Here is an 18,473-nt window from a genome sequence, read left to right on the forward strand (position 1 = left end):
GTAAGAGTATAAAATGTTTATTATCACACAAATGAAACAAAAGTGATTTAATAAGGCCACAGTGACTTAATTATGTTAATAAACAATTAAATTTTGTATATTTTCCGTTAATAATTTAATATTTTACCGATAACGGTTATTTCTGTTAAAATATTTTCAACTGACATTTTTAACGTGAATGAAATGGATGCAAAAGCTAGTGGTTTTATTATAATATAAAAATGATAGCCTTCCTGTTTGAAGTATTGACAGTTAAAACAATTAAATATTCATTTATAATTATAATTTTACTAAATGCCCAAGGTATAATATTGGTATTTATAGATATAAATACTTATCTAATATTTAAGTAAAATACTATTTACTATTTTTTATAATTGCATCATTCTTATTATCACCACGTTTTCTTGAAAGAATATTTTGTATTTCTAACAATGTTTTTCCCTTTGTTTCTGGTAAAATAATAAACGTCACAATTGAACATACGATCACAGTTATTAAACCCATCAAAAAACTATATTCGAGTCCATATCCATCCTTCAGTAACTGAAACAACTTGGCATTGATAGAATTAAAAGCAGACATCGAGATTGCTTTATATGCTCCATACCAAGATCTAATACTAGCAGAACTCATTTCACTGCCAAGTATAGGTGGTACTGGTGATATTCCGATACAATTAAATATTTGTAATGCTAATATTGCTACTAATGCAAGCCATGATATTTCGCTTCCAATTTTATTTTGACTCTGAAGTGCGAAGTAAATACATATAACTATAGAACTAATAACTACTCCACCACATGAGATAAGAAATAATACTCTTCTTCCAGCTTTTTCTATAAACCAGATAGACAAAATAGTAACGATAAATCCAACAGCTTCCATAAATAAAACTGTCATTTCAGGATTTAAACTTGTTCGCGTAGCTGTAATAATTATTTGGAAGTAAACCTTCAATGCTGGGATTCCACTAAATTGCTGTGCAAACATTACAACTGTCATGATGAGAATAGCCATGATATTACTCCTAAGCTTCAACTCTTGGAATGTTTCAATCAACGGTTTTTTTGGACTCAATCGTACGAACTCTTCAATGTTCATCATTTCTTTTCTAATGTTTTCAGAACACTTCTGTCCTCTGAGCCACATTAAAACTTTTTCTGCATCCACATTTCTTCCGTGCCTTACTAAAAAATATGGTGATTCCGGCATCCATAATAGGAATATAAAACCGAGTACGGGAAATATAAGACACAGAAAATTTAGCATCTGAAAACTCACGTAAGGACCAACTGCATAACAAAACAGCGAACCACCACCGAATAATACCGTCGTAACGACACTCAACCAACTCCTGACGTGAGTCTCCGCAATTTCTCCAATATAAACAGGAGCCAGTCCAAACGTGTAACCAACTCCTAAACCAACGAATATTCTGCCAATATATAAGTGCCATACTTCAGTTGCGAAAATGTCTATAATCCAGGATATGGCACAGAAGAAGCACCCAAAGAATGCCATCCATTTTCGGCCAAGTATGTCCATTTTGTACGCGAATAGAATTGGTCCAATGATCCCTCCAACGGCCATTATTGAAGCTATGGTGACTCCTTCATTAGCAGTCGTTGGTATTGGTGAATCATCCGCGAGGAGTTTCACGAGAGTTGGCGAAAGCCATCCAAGCGTCGTGCCCGTAGTCAGCGATGCGAAGCAACCTAAAGTATTAGCAGAAAAAAATGTCAAATATTTGTTCAACATCGATATAGGTAAGCATTTTATACTCTACAAATAAGCATTCTCTTTGTAAAAAGAGGGTACTGCCCCGTAAAAACAACAGTTGCTTACTAACATATTTTAAAACAAATATTATCATTATTCGATTCACATCGAAAATATGTTGTTAAAATAATACTAATAAGACATACACATAGATAAATATTTACAGTACCTATTAATTAATATAAAGATCTGTTAATAAAACCTACTTTCATATATAAATTCACACACACAATTTTAATTATTCATTTGTTTGATTTCAATTATACTTATAACAATATAATAATATTGACACATTGAGTTTAACTAATAAACTACGTGATTTATTGTAATTTTATTGACATTCACTCAAATTTTGCAATTCTCTCACATTTTTATTATAAACAATTTAATTTAAAAAATAAGTAACTTACAGCTCATCACTGCCAATAATTGTGGCCATGTTTTATTGGGAGGACCTAAAATATTTTCCGTACTAGTAAACATAATTTTCTAATAAATAAAATACAACACCATACACAATGTAATGTTAATTTTGCACTAAAAGTCGAGGTAATTTCTTACAATATAAATTCATTACGTTTCATGCTTACAAAGTCAATAAAAATATTTATTGTGTCAATATGTGATTGACTGTTCTGAAAAATACATGATAGGTGAGCTACTATTTTCACTTTCATTGTCAATTTTTTTCAGCATCAGACATCAACAAAAAGTTTAAAAATAAACAATTTACCAAATGTCTTTAGATTATTTTGTAATTCCAATATTATTTATACGCCTGCTAATTAATCAATTAATTGATCAAACATTAACACAGGAGAAAGCAATTATTGTAATGTATGGAAACAAAGTTTTTGTTAAGTAATTCTATAATAATTTGTATACCATTGGCGATGACATTGGGGTTATCCCATTTGCTGCGGACCTTTTAATTAACATTTAATTACCTCATTTAAACAACATGCTAATTACATCTAATGGCCACCTGATGGGCAACGGACCAGTTGCGTTGGACGCATGAAGTTTTAATCGGGTGGATCGCGGGACCGTAGGTTTGTGTGAAGCATCAGTATTTTTTATGACAGAATGTCTTAGAAATAGTTATCTAATACTACAGTTACCATACACTCAAGTGTGCTTTTCATATAAACCGAAGTCGTCAACATTATTGCATACTTATGGGACGCAAAATATTTTTTAGAACAATCTAACCGCAAGATAATAATATAGGGAGTGGATTTTTAATCAATTTCCATAATTTCACTTTTAAAATTTATGGTGCAAATTTGAATTAAAACAATAATATTTAGATATTTATTAGAGGGTCAAAAAGAAAATGATATGTTCTTTATTAAACTCGTGGTAGAAAATGCTTCTTTACAAATTAAGTATGTCGTAATTTATATGTGTGTTTTTGGTTTGTGTAAGTCATTGATATCTATGAAGGGTTTAAAAATAATCGATCTTCACTACCTATTTTATGAAAATCTATATCTTATTAAAAATTTAGTTTGTAAATCTTCAATAATACCAACAAGTATGTTGGTTCACTATATCAAGTGTTTTTTTTGTGTTTCCTATCATTACAATAAATTCAACATACAAACTGCGTGTTATATCAAATAGTAAATGCTGAGTTTTGATCTAAATATTATGTCAGAAGAAGAGGGTGCTTTTTTTGAAAACTATTTGTTTCGCCCTCTTCATAAAACAGTGCCACAGTGAGGTTTAACATTTGTTTTATTAATATATAAACTTCAAAACATATTGCATTACGATGAAAGGTGTGGGATGGAGAGGTAATTAAATCAGGGTACTTAAATGTTTATTTCTATTTAATTAATGCAAATTGCAATAATTGATTGTCGATTTACTGGAGGCATCTGCAGATAAAATACAAAATACGCAATTTAATAAGTTTTAGCTTAGATAGCTGTACCTAAATGGTGGTTTTGGGTAGCTTCTCTATAGAAGAGCCAAGTAAAAGAGCCGACTGGATACAGCATTCATTCTGCTCTGAGAGAAGCTGAGGATCGGGTGGGGTGGAAAGTTATGGTCTCTCAGGGCATTGGTCACGATATTTAGCCACGAGGGAACGACCAAGAAGAAAATAACTGAAAATAATGATATGTTAATAATGCCGAAGCTCGATTCGAAATAAATAAAAAATTCAAATTATAAAGATTTTTATCTTCGAAAATTATTTTAAATATCAGTAAAATGTATTAAATTGCATCTTTCGTATTCTTCCGCCAAATGCCCCAAATAACATTACTCTTACCATTATATGCGTGGATCAGGACCAGACTTGTCCAACTCACAAAACGAAAAAACTGAGTTAGACATCCCGTCACTATTAAATGTTCATTTTTTGTCAGGTTCAAAATATGACTATCACTAAAAATTATCGTCTTATGACACTACCACCTACAATCATTTCTTGCAATCACATAAATAATTCATTATGGGTGCCACATTTGTCTATTACACATAAAAATGACAGTCAAGTCTGACATTTGTGAAATGTTAGAAGAAATGGATAAATGTTTTTAAACAGATAACAGTGAATACAAGCCTTCGAGTTATTTATTTGATAAATTATCATGTGTTTTGCTAAAACAATATTTTTTTTTCAATGAATCTATAACTTAAACACTAATTATTATCTCAGAACTGAATAATTATTGTGGGTTGCACAAGTCTGATTCTAGCCCACACATATTATCTTTACATATATACATACATAGTAAATATTAATACGAATTGTTAAATTATGTTAGCCCTCACCTCATATTACTCGTCCGCAATTTATTTTTGTGTGAATGATAATGATCGCTATAAAGTTTAATAAAAGATAAGCTACGATATCATAAAGTTGATAGCCATTTTCTCTATATACACATACCTATATAGAAGATTATACTCTTGTCTTAACAGTAGTAAATAACATCAGTAAGTATATGGGTACTACACAAATTTTCCGTTTTATTCTATTCGACGAAATACAATTTGTAAAATAAAAAGTATCTACAGTTTATAGTCAATATATTGTAATGATAGTATAAATAATGAACTTGTCGACTAATATGTAAGTATTGCATTCGAATTTAAACAAGTTTTGTTTATTAGATAGGTATATTGTATTATTTGAACGTGATTAAATGTGGGGTCTTGTGTATTCAGCGAATAATTGGAGTTTTATTTAACCATTAATCTAAGCTAACATGAAATACACGATTTATTATACAAACATTGCTAAACACTTACTCAACTTGAGATAACGTTTCAGGATTTTGTATTTTATTAGGCACTGAAAGTTAATACATACTCACACGCATTAATGTTTCTTCAGTCTTCCGAGATTGCCATGTGCAAATGGAATAATTAGGTAAATATCTAATAAATAACTGATAAATTTTTTCATTGAATTTTTGGGAATGGGACAACTGGGCGCAAGGATAATTGGGTGCCGGACTGTCGATTGAAATAAATAGACGTTCGTTACGATTTTATACAGAAAGTAGACGAGGAATTTTAATCAGTTTCTATCTACCACTTAGTGGTTTTAAATCATTTTGCTCTTAACACAATGCTTTTCACTGAGGCTTCATATAAAAATAAAAGAACTCTCTTCTAGTTGGAACTTAAACATATGCACAATTAAATCATTATTTACTTGTTTATATTTAAATTCTCACCATATATTAAATATTAATATAATAGTTGAAATATAAATAATAATATTAGATATAGGTATATTTTAAAACTACCTATAATTCACAAACCATCCTAGATCCGAATTTTCGTAGCTTTTTTATCTCTCTCCTTCATCATACATTATCTTTATCACACCATCATACAGCCTAATTATGTCAGCGTTTTTCTATTTGCATTGTCCTAGGCAAATCTAGTAGGAGATGCTTTTAATAATTATAATACGTATTAAATGTTAATTTTTGCCAAAATTTGATAATCAACAACACAAAAGTTATTTTTATTATTATTAAGAATAAAATCACCAAAAGGTTGACAATAAACATTTTAGCATTGTCAATATTATAATATTATTATTGAATTATTAATTTACATAATAATGCACTTTTGTTTTATCTAGATTCTAGAATGTTGATCTTGAAAAGATATTCTTCATTCATTTCCTTGTCTTTTCATTATCAAAAATATTCTGTTGAGTGTATTGAAAAACAATATTTTTTTATAAAAACTAGTCATGTAACGTCAGCATATTATTATGGTGGGATATAGTATGTTTCGCCTAGGAGTGAGGGCGAAAAAAATGTAGTACCTATTCATTATAAAATCTATGTCCGATATTATTATTGATTTTCTAAGTGGCAGGATATCAATTATGTTACCTACTATGGTATGTAATCTCACTCGATTGAAAACACTGGAATCACGGGATTAATTTTTATGATGTTTGTAGTAGGTAGATAGCGTATTTTTTTGAAATATATAATATACCTATTTAAATATCAACTGATTACAATATAATATTAGATTGTTCTGACTAACATTTTAACTAAAATTGTATGTAAATTATTATTTACCATCGTAATTGTAGTTATTACAAATTGAAAAGTGTATAAGATTTTCCGAAAATATTTAGACTAAAGCATTGTATCTACGTCAATAGTTTATCAAGATTACAGGATTGCCAATTTTTTTATGACCTAGAAATTAAATACCTACTACCCATCTACGACCTATCAATTGTAATATAAAAAAACTCTATTTAAATGTGAAAAATATATCATTAATTTATTTTACCTAACCAAGTACGAATTCTTAAAAATATGCAACATTTCATATTACATTTTTTCTCAATACTGGATTCCACAATCAAGACAATATGAAACCGAAAATGCCAGAATTGCAATCCGTAATAAGTATCATAGTATGTGCACATATTACTAATCAAATTATCAACATTTAGTTATAAAAATAAAACGATATAATATATACCAATCATTATGACCGTGACCTTGCATACATTAATAATGGTGACAACGATTTCAAATCTACATGCAAACGTTTTTTTAAACGATATAATATAATCTTGACGTCAGCAATAATTATATAAGTCAGCTTGAATTCACTCCGTTTTCAAAATTATTCACAAAGCCGAGAATACGTTGTTTGTTCTCTAACAACCCTTACGCAATATTTTGAGCGATGTATTTTTCTTTTGTCAGAAAAGTGTTTTCTTTACGGGCGTTTTACTTGTATAAATAATTCAAACACGGTGTAACGCGAACCAGCCCCTAATCGCAGCAATGACAAAATTCACTCTGCGCGAAGGGTTGAAATTACCACCCCCTGTTCGCTGCGATACCGACTTACCTGTTTTACCTTTAGTATGAGGGTTACTCGGATCATTGGCTACGTTAATAATAACAATACACTATGTGATTATTTTTAGAGAATACAACAAAAAACCTACCTATAGATCCCCATTTATACTCATATTTTCCTCAATAATTAAAATGTAGCGCAGTAGTCAAAACCTCTAATGCCACAATATGTTATTAAATAATAATATAAATAGATTAAACTAATATATTATGTATATGTAATAATAATCTACTATTTGCGATAAGTAACTTTTATATTGGAATAATAATAATGTGGTAATTAATAAAAGAAAATTACTCGAATCTCGTTCAATAACTTCATAAGTCACGATATATAAGTAAGTCATATACGTGTTAATATTATCATTGTCGAAAAAGATTTAGATATTTATTATAAGTAAAAAATCATAGATTAAAAAATGAAAAAAAATATTGAGGAAAACTTTCTTGGATAATATAAAGCCTATTTTTATACCAATCTTTATGAGGAAAAATATTTCAATAATAAGTTAATATTATTATAATATACGAGTATTATAATATAAAAAACTATCTCTTTTAATAACAACAGTATAATACTAGGACAGTACATATTATGTAAGTTATACTATATTATAATGTTCTTAATGTTCATTGCTCAATTTTGATGGAGGTTGGTATATTTTATTAAGTAATGTCATTTATTCTATTAAATAAATAAAATTGATATTAATTTTATCTACCGCACCGCGTATACTTACTAAGTATTTAGTAGTAAAAATTAAGATGTTTAACAATAGTACAATAATAAATTAAACATTTTTCGGCAATATTTTGTGATTTTCAAACTGTGCGCCGCGACCCCCTGTGGCACCACGAACAATAACCAGAGGCGCCGCAAGCTGGTTAAAAGTTTTAATTATTCCATACAAACTCATCGATATTTGATACCGATATTATTCCATTATTACATCTGTTTGTGATTTCCAATCCTATTAAGTTGTCTTTGAAAAGCACTTTTCTCATAGTAACTGGCTTCAAAAATATATTCAAGAATACATTTATGTAAAAATGTTAAATGAAAAAGGCCAAATTTACACAGCCCCTTGGGTTAATTAATACTTTGCCGGTCCCCAATAGATCAAACTTGTTAAAAATAATTTAGATTTAAAAAAAAAGTTTGTTGTTTTCTATAAATCCTAATTCCTAGTATGCATGTTCAAGTTATGAAATGTATCATGATAATTTCTATATAATCTGATTCACCCTAAAATTTTATGTCTTTTACCGTATGATTTCAGGATATATAGCACTATTTAAATTCATTTTTCAGCCTCCGGTGCCTCCATCGATTCGGAGCTATAAATTCGGCCCTGCACATGATATCAAGACCTGAGAAAAATTAGGGTAGCTGACATCACGTGTAGTTAGGATATGACGTACTGCTTGGAGTTAACAAACTTAAAACAGAATGCGAATATAACTGAAGCAGATTCAGTGGAATTTGCAAAATGCGGCGCTAACGAGCTGTAATAGATATACCAAAACTTGGAAACTTTACGTTTATCCTGAAGCTATAAATAATAATATAGAATGACATTTTGTGTCTACTTAAATTGATTCGATGATTAAATTGAAGATTTTTTAAATTATGTAAGCAACAAGAGTACCATGAAAATATATTTAGATAAAAAAGTCGCCACGAGACGAAAAAGTTTGAAAACCACTGAATGAGTCAATCTACTGAAGGATGTATGTCTCTTCTAACGCATTTTATCCTTCCGGCCTTGCTTCTTAATGCCCTATAGTTCAGCCAAACTTTATCCAAGTCCAATGAGCATGTGCAAATTATGTATCACCGTTTTCCAGTTTTGACCAGTATTTATGCACTGTATGAGTGACACGATCAGTCTATCATAATTTTAGTAATTGTGTCACATTAGATTTATCACATCACGTTATTTCGACTGTTAGCTATGGCTTAGTAATAATAACATAAGTCATAAATAGCTTAGTTACTAGCTATTACTGACTTAAATAATATGTCGTTAAAGTATTTTTGATGCTCTTTCATTGAAGGCCTATATTTTATATGCATACACGAGCACTACGCTTCAGATAAAATGGGAGGTCACCTAAATATTATTCTGGCATCTGTACCTATACGGAAATACTAGTTAAGTTCTATAAGTTATTTCATACAGTGGAACCCCGATCTACCGTTCTCTCATAAATCGTTTTCCCGCACGAATCATTCATTTTTGAAAGTCCCGCCAAAAACCCATAAGAACAATGTTAAATAATCCCGCAATTACCGTTCCCCGATTAATCGTTTTCCTCGATCTATCGTCTAAATATTATGGTCCCATCACAAATATTATCCCAATTGACCGTTTTTGTTGAATATTTTTCATTTCGCTTTCGAAGAATTGTTTATGATAAAGACCTTTCAGTCGCGTCGTTTTGTTTGCACAGGTTGGTTGGCGCTCAGGCTTGCCTCGCATCTCTTATCACGTTATAAGTCACAACTAAAATGCCCCCCATGAAGAAAACTAGAACTCTAGCTGAGAAACAGAAAATAATTCAAGACGTCGAAAAAAATCGAGGAGAAAACCTTTCCCGCATTTATCGTTTTTTAGGGTCCCTTGAAAATCTCACTGTACATACGTATGTGCAACACACACGTAGACCCCTCCAAACTAATCCACCCGCATCACATTCAGTTGAGAGTTCAGGAGCACATAGGAACCCAAGACTGAGGTTGTCACGTACTCGACTGAGTATATTAAAAAAAAAAAAGTGACCATTGGAGAGAGAAGCACTGTGATGTTACAAAAATAAATGAGTCTAATTAATAAATATATAGTACAAAAAACATAGCTAAAACAAGACATACATAATCTTTACGTCCAAATAAGCCGTTGCATTTTTTTAAACTCAAAAAATTGGCCTTTATGGTGACCATGTTGGACGGCCCGATGGGCCCAGCAGCTGGTTGGATTGACTTGGTCATCTCTTCCTTTTTGTAGTACATTCCCAGAGGGTTTGGTTTGCATCCTGTAGTTCTCCGTCACATGGCCATGTTTGTCGGGTGACAAGTCAAGCCTCAAATATGCAAGAAAACCATTTTCTCAGTGACATTAATTATCTTTAAACCTACTTTATGTAGTTCGTTGAAACGATTTTGCATCATGTCATTAAGACTGTTCAAAGACAAAGGTTTCATTATCAAAGTGCATCTATTTTTTTGTATTCTGGCCAAGTCTCCATTCAATATATATATATATTACACATTGCAGTCATTACACAATTCGAAATAATATAATTCATCACCATTATCAGCTTGGTTTGATCCCTGCTTTTTCTATCCTTCTCGATAAGCCACGTACTTACGTTCATATGACTTCGTCGACCCGGCGGGATTTCGGTCTGGATACAACTCTACAAAACATCTTAGGTAAAGTGCTGACATTAAGCAAATTAAGAATGCCTTCCCTTTTCGTTTTTAGTTACACATTATTTTCAATTTCGTTAGGTACTTACTTACATAGGTATTTTATTATTTATCTTCGGCAGCTGTCTTAAACAGACAAATATACCAAAAATCTTTCAATTGAAATACACACCATCTACAGACGATAAAATTAAAGCATTTCCACGAAGCATTTCCTCTCAAGAAGTGATGATTTTAGGTACGTGGAGGTTTGTGACAGTGACAGGTTTGGAAATATTTTTGTAAAAAAGCCTGTGTGATGAACCAATAAAAAAATATTACAATACAATAATTGATTTTCAATGCTTCGATTATTTTTAAGTCGAAAAGAAGGCTTAGTCTACTTTATGAAAAAACGCCACTGCTATCAAAAGTAGTAACATTTGTATTCGTTCCTTCATTCCCCCTTTATAAGGTGCCACCCCTATACAACGCATGATCTGCCTACCCCTACAGGACGTCACTGCCACTATATAACTTAATTTTTCCAGCAGTTGTCTATTCGCTGAGGGAAATGTCCAGTATATTACCATTTCATATAGGTACTCGGTCTTTATGACACCGCGTATTCTTCTATGCATCTTTATGTATTGGTTTAATTTGTGGTCTTTCCGCGTTATGCATATTTTCATACGACGCTGCGCTACTCGTATTTTTTAGATTTCTCTTACAATAACAGTCCATGTTTCACATGCATTAGTGAGCAGTGTTCGCACACATTGGTTGAACACTTTACGCTTCAGACACAATGGGGTATCACTTAAAGCGCCTAATTGCGCTCTATGCCAGTTTGGTTCTGCGAGCAGTCTCGTCATAAATGATATAATTATACGAAATAATATATCTTCTATTAATATTATTGAATTGGATGTCTTAATTAGCATTTGACAAGACAGGCGGGTAGATATTATTGGACGATGAGGGTTGGACTGTTGTAACTGATTGACGTATCGCTATTGCAAATTTGATAAAGGCTATATGCGCAATATCGATGGAAATAAACTCCTCAACTATCTGTTAGACTCAATGGTTGTGTACTAAAATTTGCCTTTATTGAATTTCTGTTGAATCCAGTGCATATCACTCAGTGTGTATTAAATTTACTCGTGCATATGAACGATTTCTCAATAAACTGAAATCATTCGCCGCATGCATGGTATTATTAGCATATTAGGTTTAACTAAAGTTTAAGCTGTTCAAAGTTTGTTCATATATTTTGTAAAAATACAATGCTTTTTAGATTTAATTTTACTGAGGCTTTAACACTAAGCTGTAGTCATATTGCAACTTCTCCTCTGAGTGAGGCTACGTATCTTTTCAATTGTACTTAGCTTTTCCTCCTCCCCAATGCTTGGGCACATTTTTTTAGCTCATAGGTAATTTTAAAGATATCTGCAAGCGGTAGATCTATTCTGTGTCGCTAAAACTTGGGGCATTATATCGCTATTAGTACTGACAAATAACTGGTGAAACATTCAAACGTCGTGTGTGAAGTGAATTGGTAATTTACCAAAAAGAACGTAATGCTATTCATTGTTGAAAATGTAATCTATTGTACCTATATCTAAGTAGAACTAGAAAACTATGTTAAATTACTTAGGTAATACAAATTTTTTTAAATACGATATTTTTCTTCATCCGTTAGATCCCAAGAGAGTAATATCGTCTCTGTTCTGGCAGAACACACTAACTGGAGAATACTAGTTTTGAGTAATTTGACTTTGAAGTTGTTAAAATGTTTGAATTGGTCAATCATGTGAGTTTATTAAGTAATCGTAAAAAGGATGACTTTAAAAGAAAGACTGTTTATTTATTAAGAAGGTTTCCAGACGGTAAAATTTGAAATAAGGAACATTTTGGTATAACTAACTCAATATGTAATTTTTTCGAATTAGTGTCTTCTGCCAGAACAGTGACGATATTATATATTATCATAACAATATATTTTTTAGAAACTCTAAGAATAACCCTTGCAGAAAGATGAAACGGAAAGAAGTACCTACGGCAGAGGGAAGGGGTGTCTTTTATCTTTTACCGTAAAAAGTAACGATTTAATGAAAGAAACATTTGTCTTTTGGATATTTTGTGTACTTTACAATTTATATTGCGAAGTTTAGCCGAAACATAAACTTTAAGCTGAAAACCGATATTTTCAGATTTGTGGAAATTTGCCGCGACGAGACACCTGGGGTTATCTAATTAAAAACTTTGTAACAAATGAATAACCTTGAAGTCCCTATTTAACTCTTTAACTTTTGGTTGGCATTAAATATGTAGATATAAATATATATAAATCATTTGTATCGAATTACTACGTGAAAACAAATAAATGTTTTTTTCAACTTTAGTTACAAACAATTTAATTCAATCTAATAGTTGCTGATAAAATCGTAAAAAGGTTAACAGGGTGTACTTAATTGTCAATAATTATTTTAATGCTACTAAAAATGATACCTTAAAATTGTTATTTTTATAAATTAATTATCTAGAACAGTTATCTAGTTTAGTGTATTATGTCGTAGGTATTTGTATGTCCTTTATTATTGCATTTACGACATTTCAGTCAGATAGCCTTTTCAATAAAATAAATATTCAAGCATTGTTATAAGAATAGATATTGTATTCAATGACGGCAATGATTTCTATTTTTTTCTTCTTTGGTATGTATTGCACTGATTTTTATTATTTTTCTATTTTATTTTTATTATTATTTTCAGGTGATTCAATTTATAAAATTAATATATCACTTTGTATTTATCGATGGCCTATCTATAGCGTCGCGGGTCCCAGGTTCGAATCCTGGGTATGGCAAGTACACATATCGCTGCCTCAGTACAAGGGTACACTATTTGACAAAATGTCAGTTTTGACTTATGAATTACTAAATATGGAGAATCAGTTGAAGGTTCTGGACAAGGCTGCACTATTTTTGGAGAAATTTATTTTACCATAATATTTCAGATAAATTTGCATGACATCAACATGAATATCAAAGCAGTATATCTAATTGTTTTCGTGCAATACTACACTTTATTATATAAATTGATTTAATTAAAAAATATGGGAGGAAATTTAAGATGGTTCTTTATAAGTTTAGATATAATGTTCATTTTTTAGGATATTTACATAATAATAATGTATAAGTAGTTTATAAAAATATCTAATTACTCTCTTATTGGTAGTCAAAAACTTTGATAGCCATTTTCTCCAAACAAGTTTTTGTCAAATAGTGTACCCCCTTGTACTGAGGCAACGATATTGTTTTTTAATTCGTGTATGAGTCATAGTATGGACCTAATAGGTTGAGCAAGTGGTTGATATCCATTTCTCGTAAAAAAAAAATCTGTTAATACAAACTTCTACTTTGTGAAGGCCCATATTATGATCCTATTAAGATCGGATAAGGTCGAAAACAAATTTATCGTATATAAATATTATTTTACGAAACGTTTTTCACTCATATGGTGAGCTTTATTAAGTACGAGTATCAAAATTTCGGTTTGAGTTTATGTACTCTTATAATTATTATCAATACTCTGTAGTGAAGGTAAAAAGGAGCAATATAATAGAAGAAAAGGATATCTGGTAAAATATTAAGTTACAATAATGAATAATGGGGGTGGGATTTTTAATGAGAAAATCGTGAGAATTGGGGAGTAAGTTAAGACTTTGAAAAATTGTTCAATATAAAATTTATAAAATTTGGTACCCATGTATTATTTATAAATTTTATTATATTAAAATATTTGGAGTATGCACATATAGTTTACGTATTTAATAAGTACTCACACACTACTTTGTTTACCTACCGTAAAAATATATGATGCATACAAAATATAATATATACTAATAACATAATTTTCTTACTCACATTCATGAGTTTTGATAAAATCGCAAAATATCACTAAAGCACTGTTGTTGCTAATTATAACTTTACTATGAGTATGTTTATTGATTATATTATTTATTTTAACATACATACTATTTATAAATCTCCTAAAGTCGCCTTCTCGAGATGTGAAGTCCATCATGATAGTACGAGAAATACTGATCCCTGATTGGTTATAAAGGGCTTATTGCTAAAACAGAATTCACTGAATTGTGATCATTGGGAATGATTTTTATATTTTTTAAAGAGATTTTTAATACCTTACCATTGTATTTATATATTGATTAATAATGAATTTAGAAACACCAGTGGGTCTATTCTATACTTATCGACCTCTAAAGTGATAAATATTATCAAACTTAGGGTAGGTTTTTATCAAAGTATTAGCACTTATTGTAAGAATTAAAATAAGTTGGTTGTAATTATTTCAATAAGTGCTATATTTTAACAGCACCTCTCTTGGCTGTGATAAAATTTAGAGCGAGACAGACAGTTTTGACTGTTTAGACGGCTAACCTTATTGTAACAATTATAATACTTCAATACAAATATGTAATAAATACGTTATCACTTTAGCGGTCGATAGTCGCCTTTTGTATAGAATATACCCGCAGGCATGTTTAAATAATGTAGTGTTTTCGTAAAAATGTTTAGACGTTTTATTTTATGAATATTGATAACCAAAATGGTTGTATTAGATTAATTTATTTTGGTCAAAAATGCATTTTTAATCCGGAGTTCAATCAAAAAATCATGTTGTTAATAATGTCGAAGATCTTTGCTTGATTTTCAATTTACTTAAGAGGATAATCTAGTTACTATCAATTATAATTTATAATGAAACGTAGCAAAGCTTTCTCCGAATTGGAAAATAGGAAGCGCACAACAAATAAACAAATTTTCATTTTCATTCGGAATCAACAAAATTACAAATCAAATCCGAATTAATTTGGTAAAAGCGGCGGCCGCTGTTACATGAAGGCGGTCTCTCAGATATCTTGTCCCCCTGTCTTACAATTTCTTCACCGATGAGGGGGTCCCCGTGTGATAGAGAACCAATGTGTATAATATTATTTTCAAATTTTGTATTTTATTATATATTCTCAATTTATTCAGGCTTGGGTTGTGGACGGTTCATATTATGTTATGTAACGCAATAATATTCTACTATTCCATGGATATGTTTATACTATGGATTTCCATAAGGTAAAACTAAATGTATAGTACAGAAATACATTAAACATTCATATATGGCCACAAAATATTTGGTTCATATCGTTTTATTGCACAAATTATATACTGCCTTTATATTTGTAATCTAAAACCTATACATTAATACGTCGACTGTATATTATCGCACTACTTAAAAAATAGAAAATGACATGCAAATGATTTTGCTTGGTTACGTTCCATACCCACTTCGGTCCGTATTTTGCATGTTGAGAAACCCGGCCATCTTCATTATAAGTAAATGTAATAGTCATCACGTGGTAACACGCCCTGTACGCACACTTGTTTATAAATATTGGGATATTTATATCAATCTGTGTATTTCATTCGCTTAGTATAAATGGTAGCGTTACTAATCTGTTGAATTTTAGTTATAGGATACAATTTAGACTAGTACCTAGTATTAGATACAAAATTATACTAAAAATATTTAATTTTGTATGTAGTAATTCATACGTTTATTTTATTTGAATATTAATTTTACTGAAACATTAAAATATTAATCAGTCACGATCTTTTACTTGAAATACCTACTTTAAAAAAAGATAAATTACTATTTTTTTCGAATTTGGATCATAATACACCTACAGAACGAGGTAGTATAGGTATACCTAACAATAAACTATTTCAACATGAATTAGTTGTTTGTCATTATCTATATCTATTTAGTCCATGCGCTGGGTTCAATTGCCGTTAATAATCTTTACAAAACACAGAAGAAAGTAAGATAGAAGCAGAATTTGACAAATCTGATAAATTTAAGCCTGTAAATAATAATATATTATATTAGATTTATCTACCAATACTTTATCGTGGGATCTAATTATATTAACACGATAATAATATTATATAATATCATAGTTATTACACGGGTAGGATATTTCCATAGAAATTTAGCAAACATTCTTTAATTATAAACACTCTAAATAATATATTATACGCTTATTATATATTATTTTAGTTGTGTAATTTGAGTACAAAAACTCAACATCAACTCAAAAAAAAAAACATTTTAAAAATCACAGATACTCGTACGTATAGGTATTTTGTAATTATATTGGGCTATAAAATCGGTTAGCTCACTAATTCTACCCTTCAAGTGTTCGTGGTTTAGTAAAATCTTTCATTATAACGTCCATAGAGTATTTCAATATGTAGAGAAATAATACTATACGCATTAATTTACATACAAAAATAGCTCTGCTAGTAAATGGTAAATAATTTTATTTGTTAAAAGTCTCAAGCCGCCACAAAAGCTTTTAAATACAAATTCACATGATTGTAGGCTTTTTAGAAAGGTTGCACATAACTAGGGCAGGGGGTGGCTGAATATTGCCCCCTATATAAAACAACGCTTTCGTAAGGGCCCCAAAATTCAGTGAGCCGCGTTGTTAACATACAATTCAATCGATTGAAGCCCTACGAAACCGCAAACTGTTCCTTGACTAGGCATTTACTTATTAACTTAACTTCGTTAAAACGACTGGAAAGTGATTGAGGAAATCTCAAGGAATATTACAATCTCTGAAACAAATTTGTCATCAAGAACATTAAATATTACTGCATTAAAAACCCAAATAATATAGGTAACACATAAACTATGATGTCAATTGTAGATACGTTATGTAAGTACAGTAAATAAGTGACATAGAAGGTGCAATTTTTTCGATTTAAACATGCAAACATGCAAAAATATGAAAAACAAAAAGTGAATATGACATAATGTATGTATAAACCAAATATTTTTGTTTTATTTTAGAAGCTTCTTTTGACTAAATGAAACCTTTAAATCCAATGTCATTTGCACTTACCTGGTTTTACAGTCACGGTGCGATATATAGTTTTATTGCATACAATAAAAAACGCTAATGTCCTGTTGTTGAATTGAATATTTCTTTTTTGCTCCTTTTCACAAATGTTATTTCTCCAAATAACTTATACTATCACTTAACAGATTATATACGAAAATCGATTGTACACCACTCATTAAATTCAGTCAATCAGTAATGCCAATTTGGAGGGTAATTGCAGTAAATTATATCGCTTCTAACGTTAGTTTCATTAAGGTGACGCATCAGTGAAACGCCAAATAATTTTCAATTGTACGCGCGACGAAATTTTGGACTCGCTGCCATTCACTGAGAGAATGTTGACCCGGGAACACGTCACTTTGCTGCGTGATGGCGACGGGTCAATTAATTCTAAAATCGTGTAAAGATGACTAAAAACGTTACCCATTAACATTAAAAAGAAAACATGTCAATGAATATATTATTATTGTTACTAATAGAACAATAAACAGAACATAAAATGGACGTATGTTGGATTTATATGACAATTAATATTTCGTTTGACAGGCGTCATTTTCACCCGCCACCCGCAATCCGCGCATTGCCTAGCGACGATCTTTTTAGACCGTGCCTCAACTAATGCATGGCCTTAAGGCAGATATTGTTTTAGTATTTTCACGTAATTTCTATGATTTTAGAATTAACTTCTGATTACAATGTTTTTTGTTTATCTGTATCTGTTTTATTTTTGTCCATGTCTCGAATTTATAATTTATATAAAAAATTGAAATTCAATATGCCTACATATTTTAAGGCTACAATCCTTTTATTAATTTGACAATAACAATATTAATTAGGTGGTACATTTTTATGATAATAATATAATATTAAGTATTATGTTAAGTATATGTAGGTTATACTTTAAAAGAAAAATATAT

General features: G+C 30.4%; 2 protein-coding genes across 2 annotated transcripts in view; one reads left to right on the forward strand and one right to left on the reverse strand.

The window, feature by feature from the left end:
• The window catches only part of LOC147067118 (octopamine receptor beta-1R-like), a 317,969-nt gene that overhangs the window by 248,964 nt on the left and 50,532 nt on the right, over positions 1-18,473 (forward strand). The window lies entirely within an intron of this gene.
• LOC147067122 (facilitated trehalose transporter Tret1-like) lies at positions 358-2,321 on the reverse strand. Its single transcript, XM_085954630.1, has 2 exons — positions 2,193-2,321; positions 358-1,718 (listed from the first exon to the last, which is right to left on the reverse strand). Exons 1-2 carry the CDS (start codon positions 2,263-2,265, stop codon positions 358-360), a joined length of 1,434 nt encoding a protein of 477 aa, XP_085810756.1. The 5' UTR covers positions 2,266-2,321.

Source organism: Rhyacophila brunnea, unplaced genomic scaffold (assembly GCF_057557595.1).
Source record: "Rhyacophila brunnea isolate RB1 unplaced genomic scaffold, BYU_Rbru_1.0 scaffold_4, whole genome shotgun sequence".
NCBI classification, from domain to species: Eukaryota; Metazoa; Arthropoda; class Insecta; order Trichoptera; family Rhyacophilidae; genus Rhyacophila; species Rhyacophila brunnea.

Excerpts from the sequence above, each read along its gene's own strand:
- LOC147067122 (XM_085954630.1), bottom strand. The coding sequence starts at position 2,265 with ATGTTTACTAGTACGGAAAATATTTTAGGTCCTCCCAATAAAACATGG. Across the intron at positions 1,719-2,192 it reads ATTATTGGCAGTGATGAGCT|GTTGCTTCGCATCGCTGACT; the intron begins GTAAGTTACTTA and ends CTAATACTTTAG.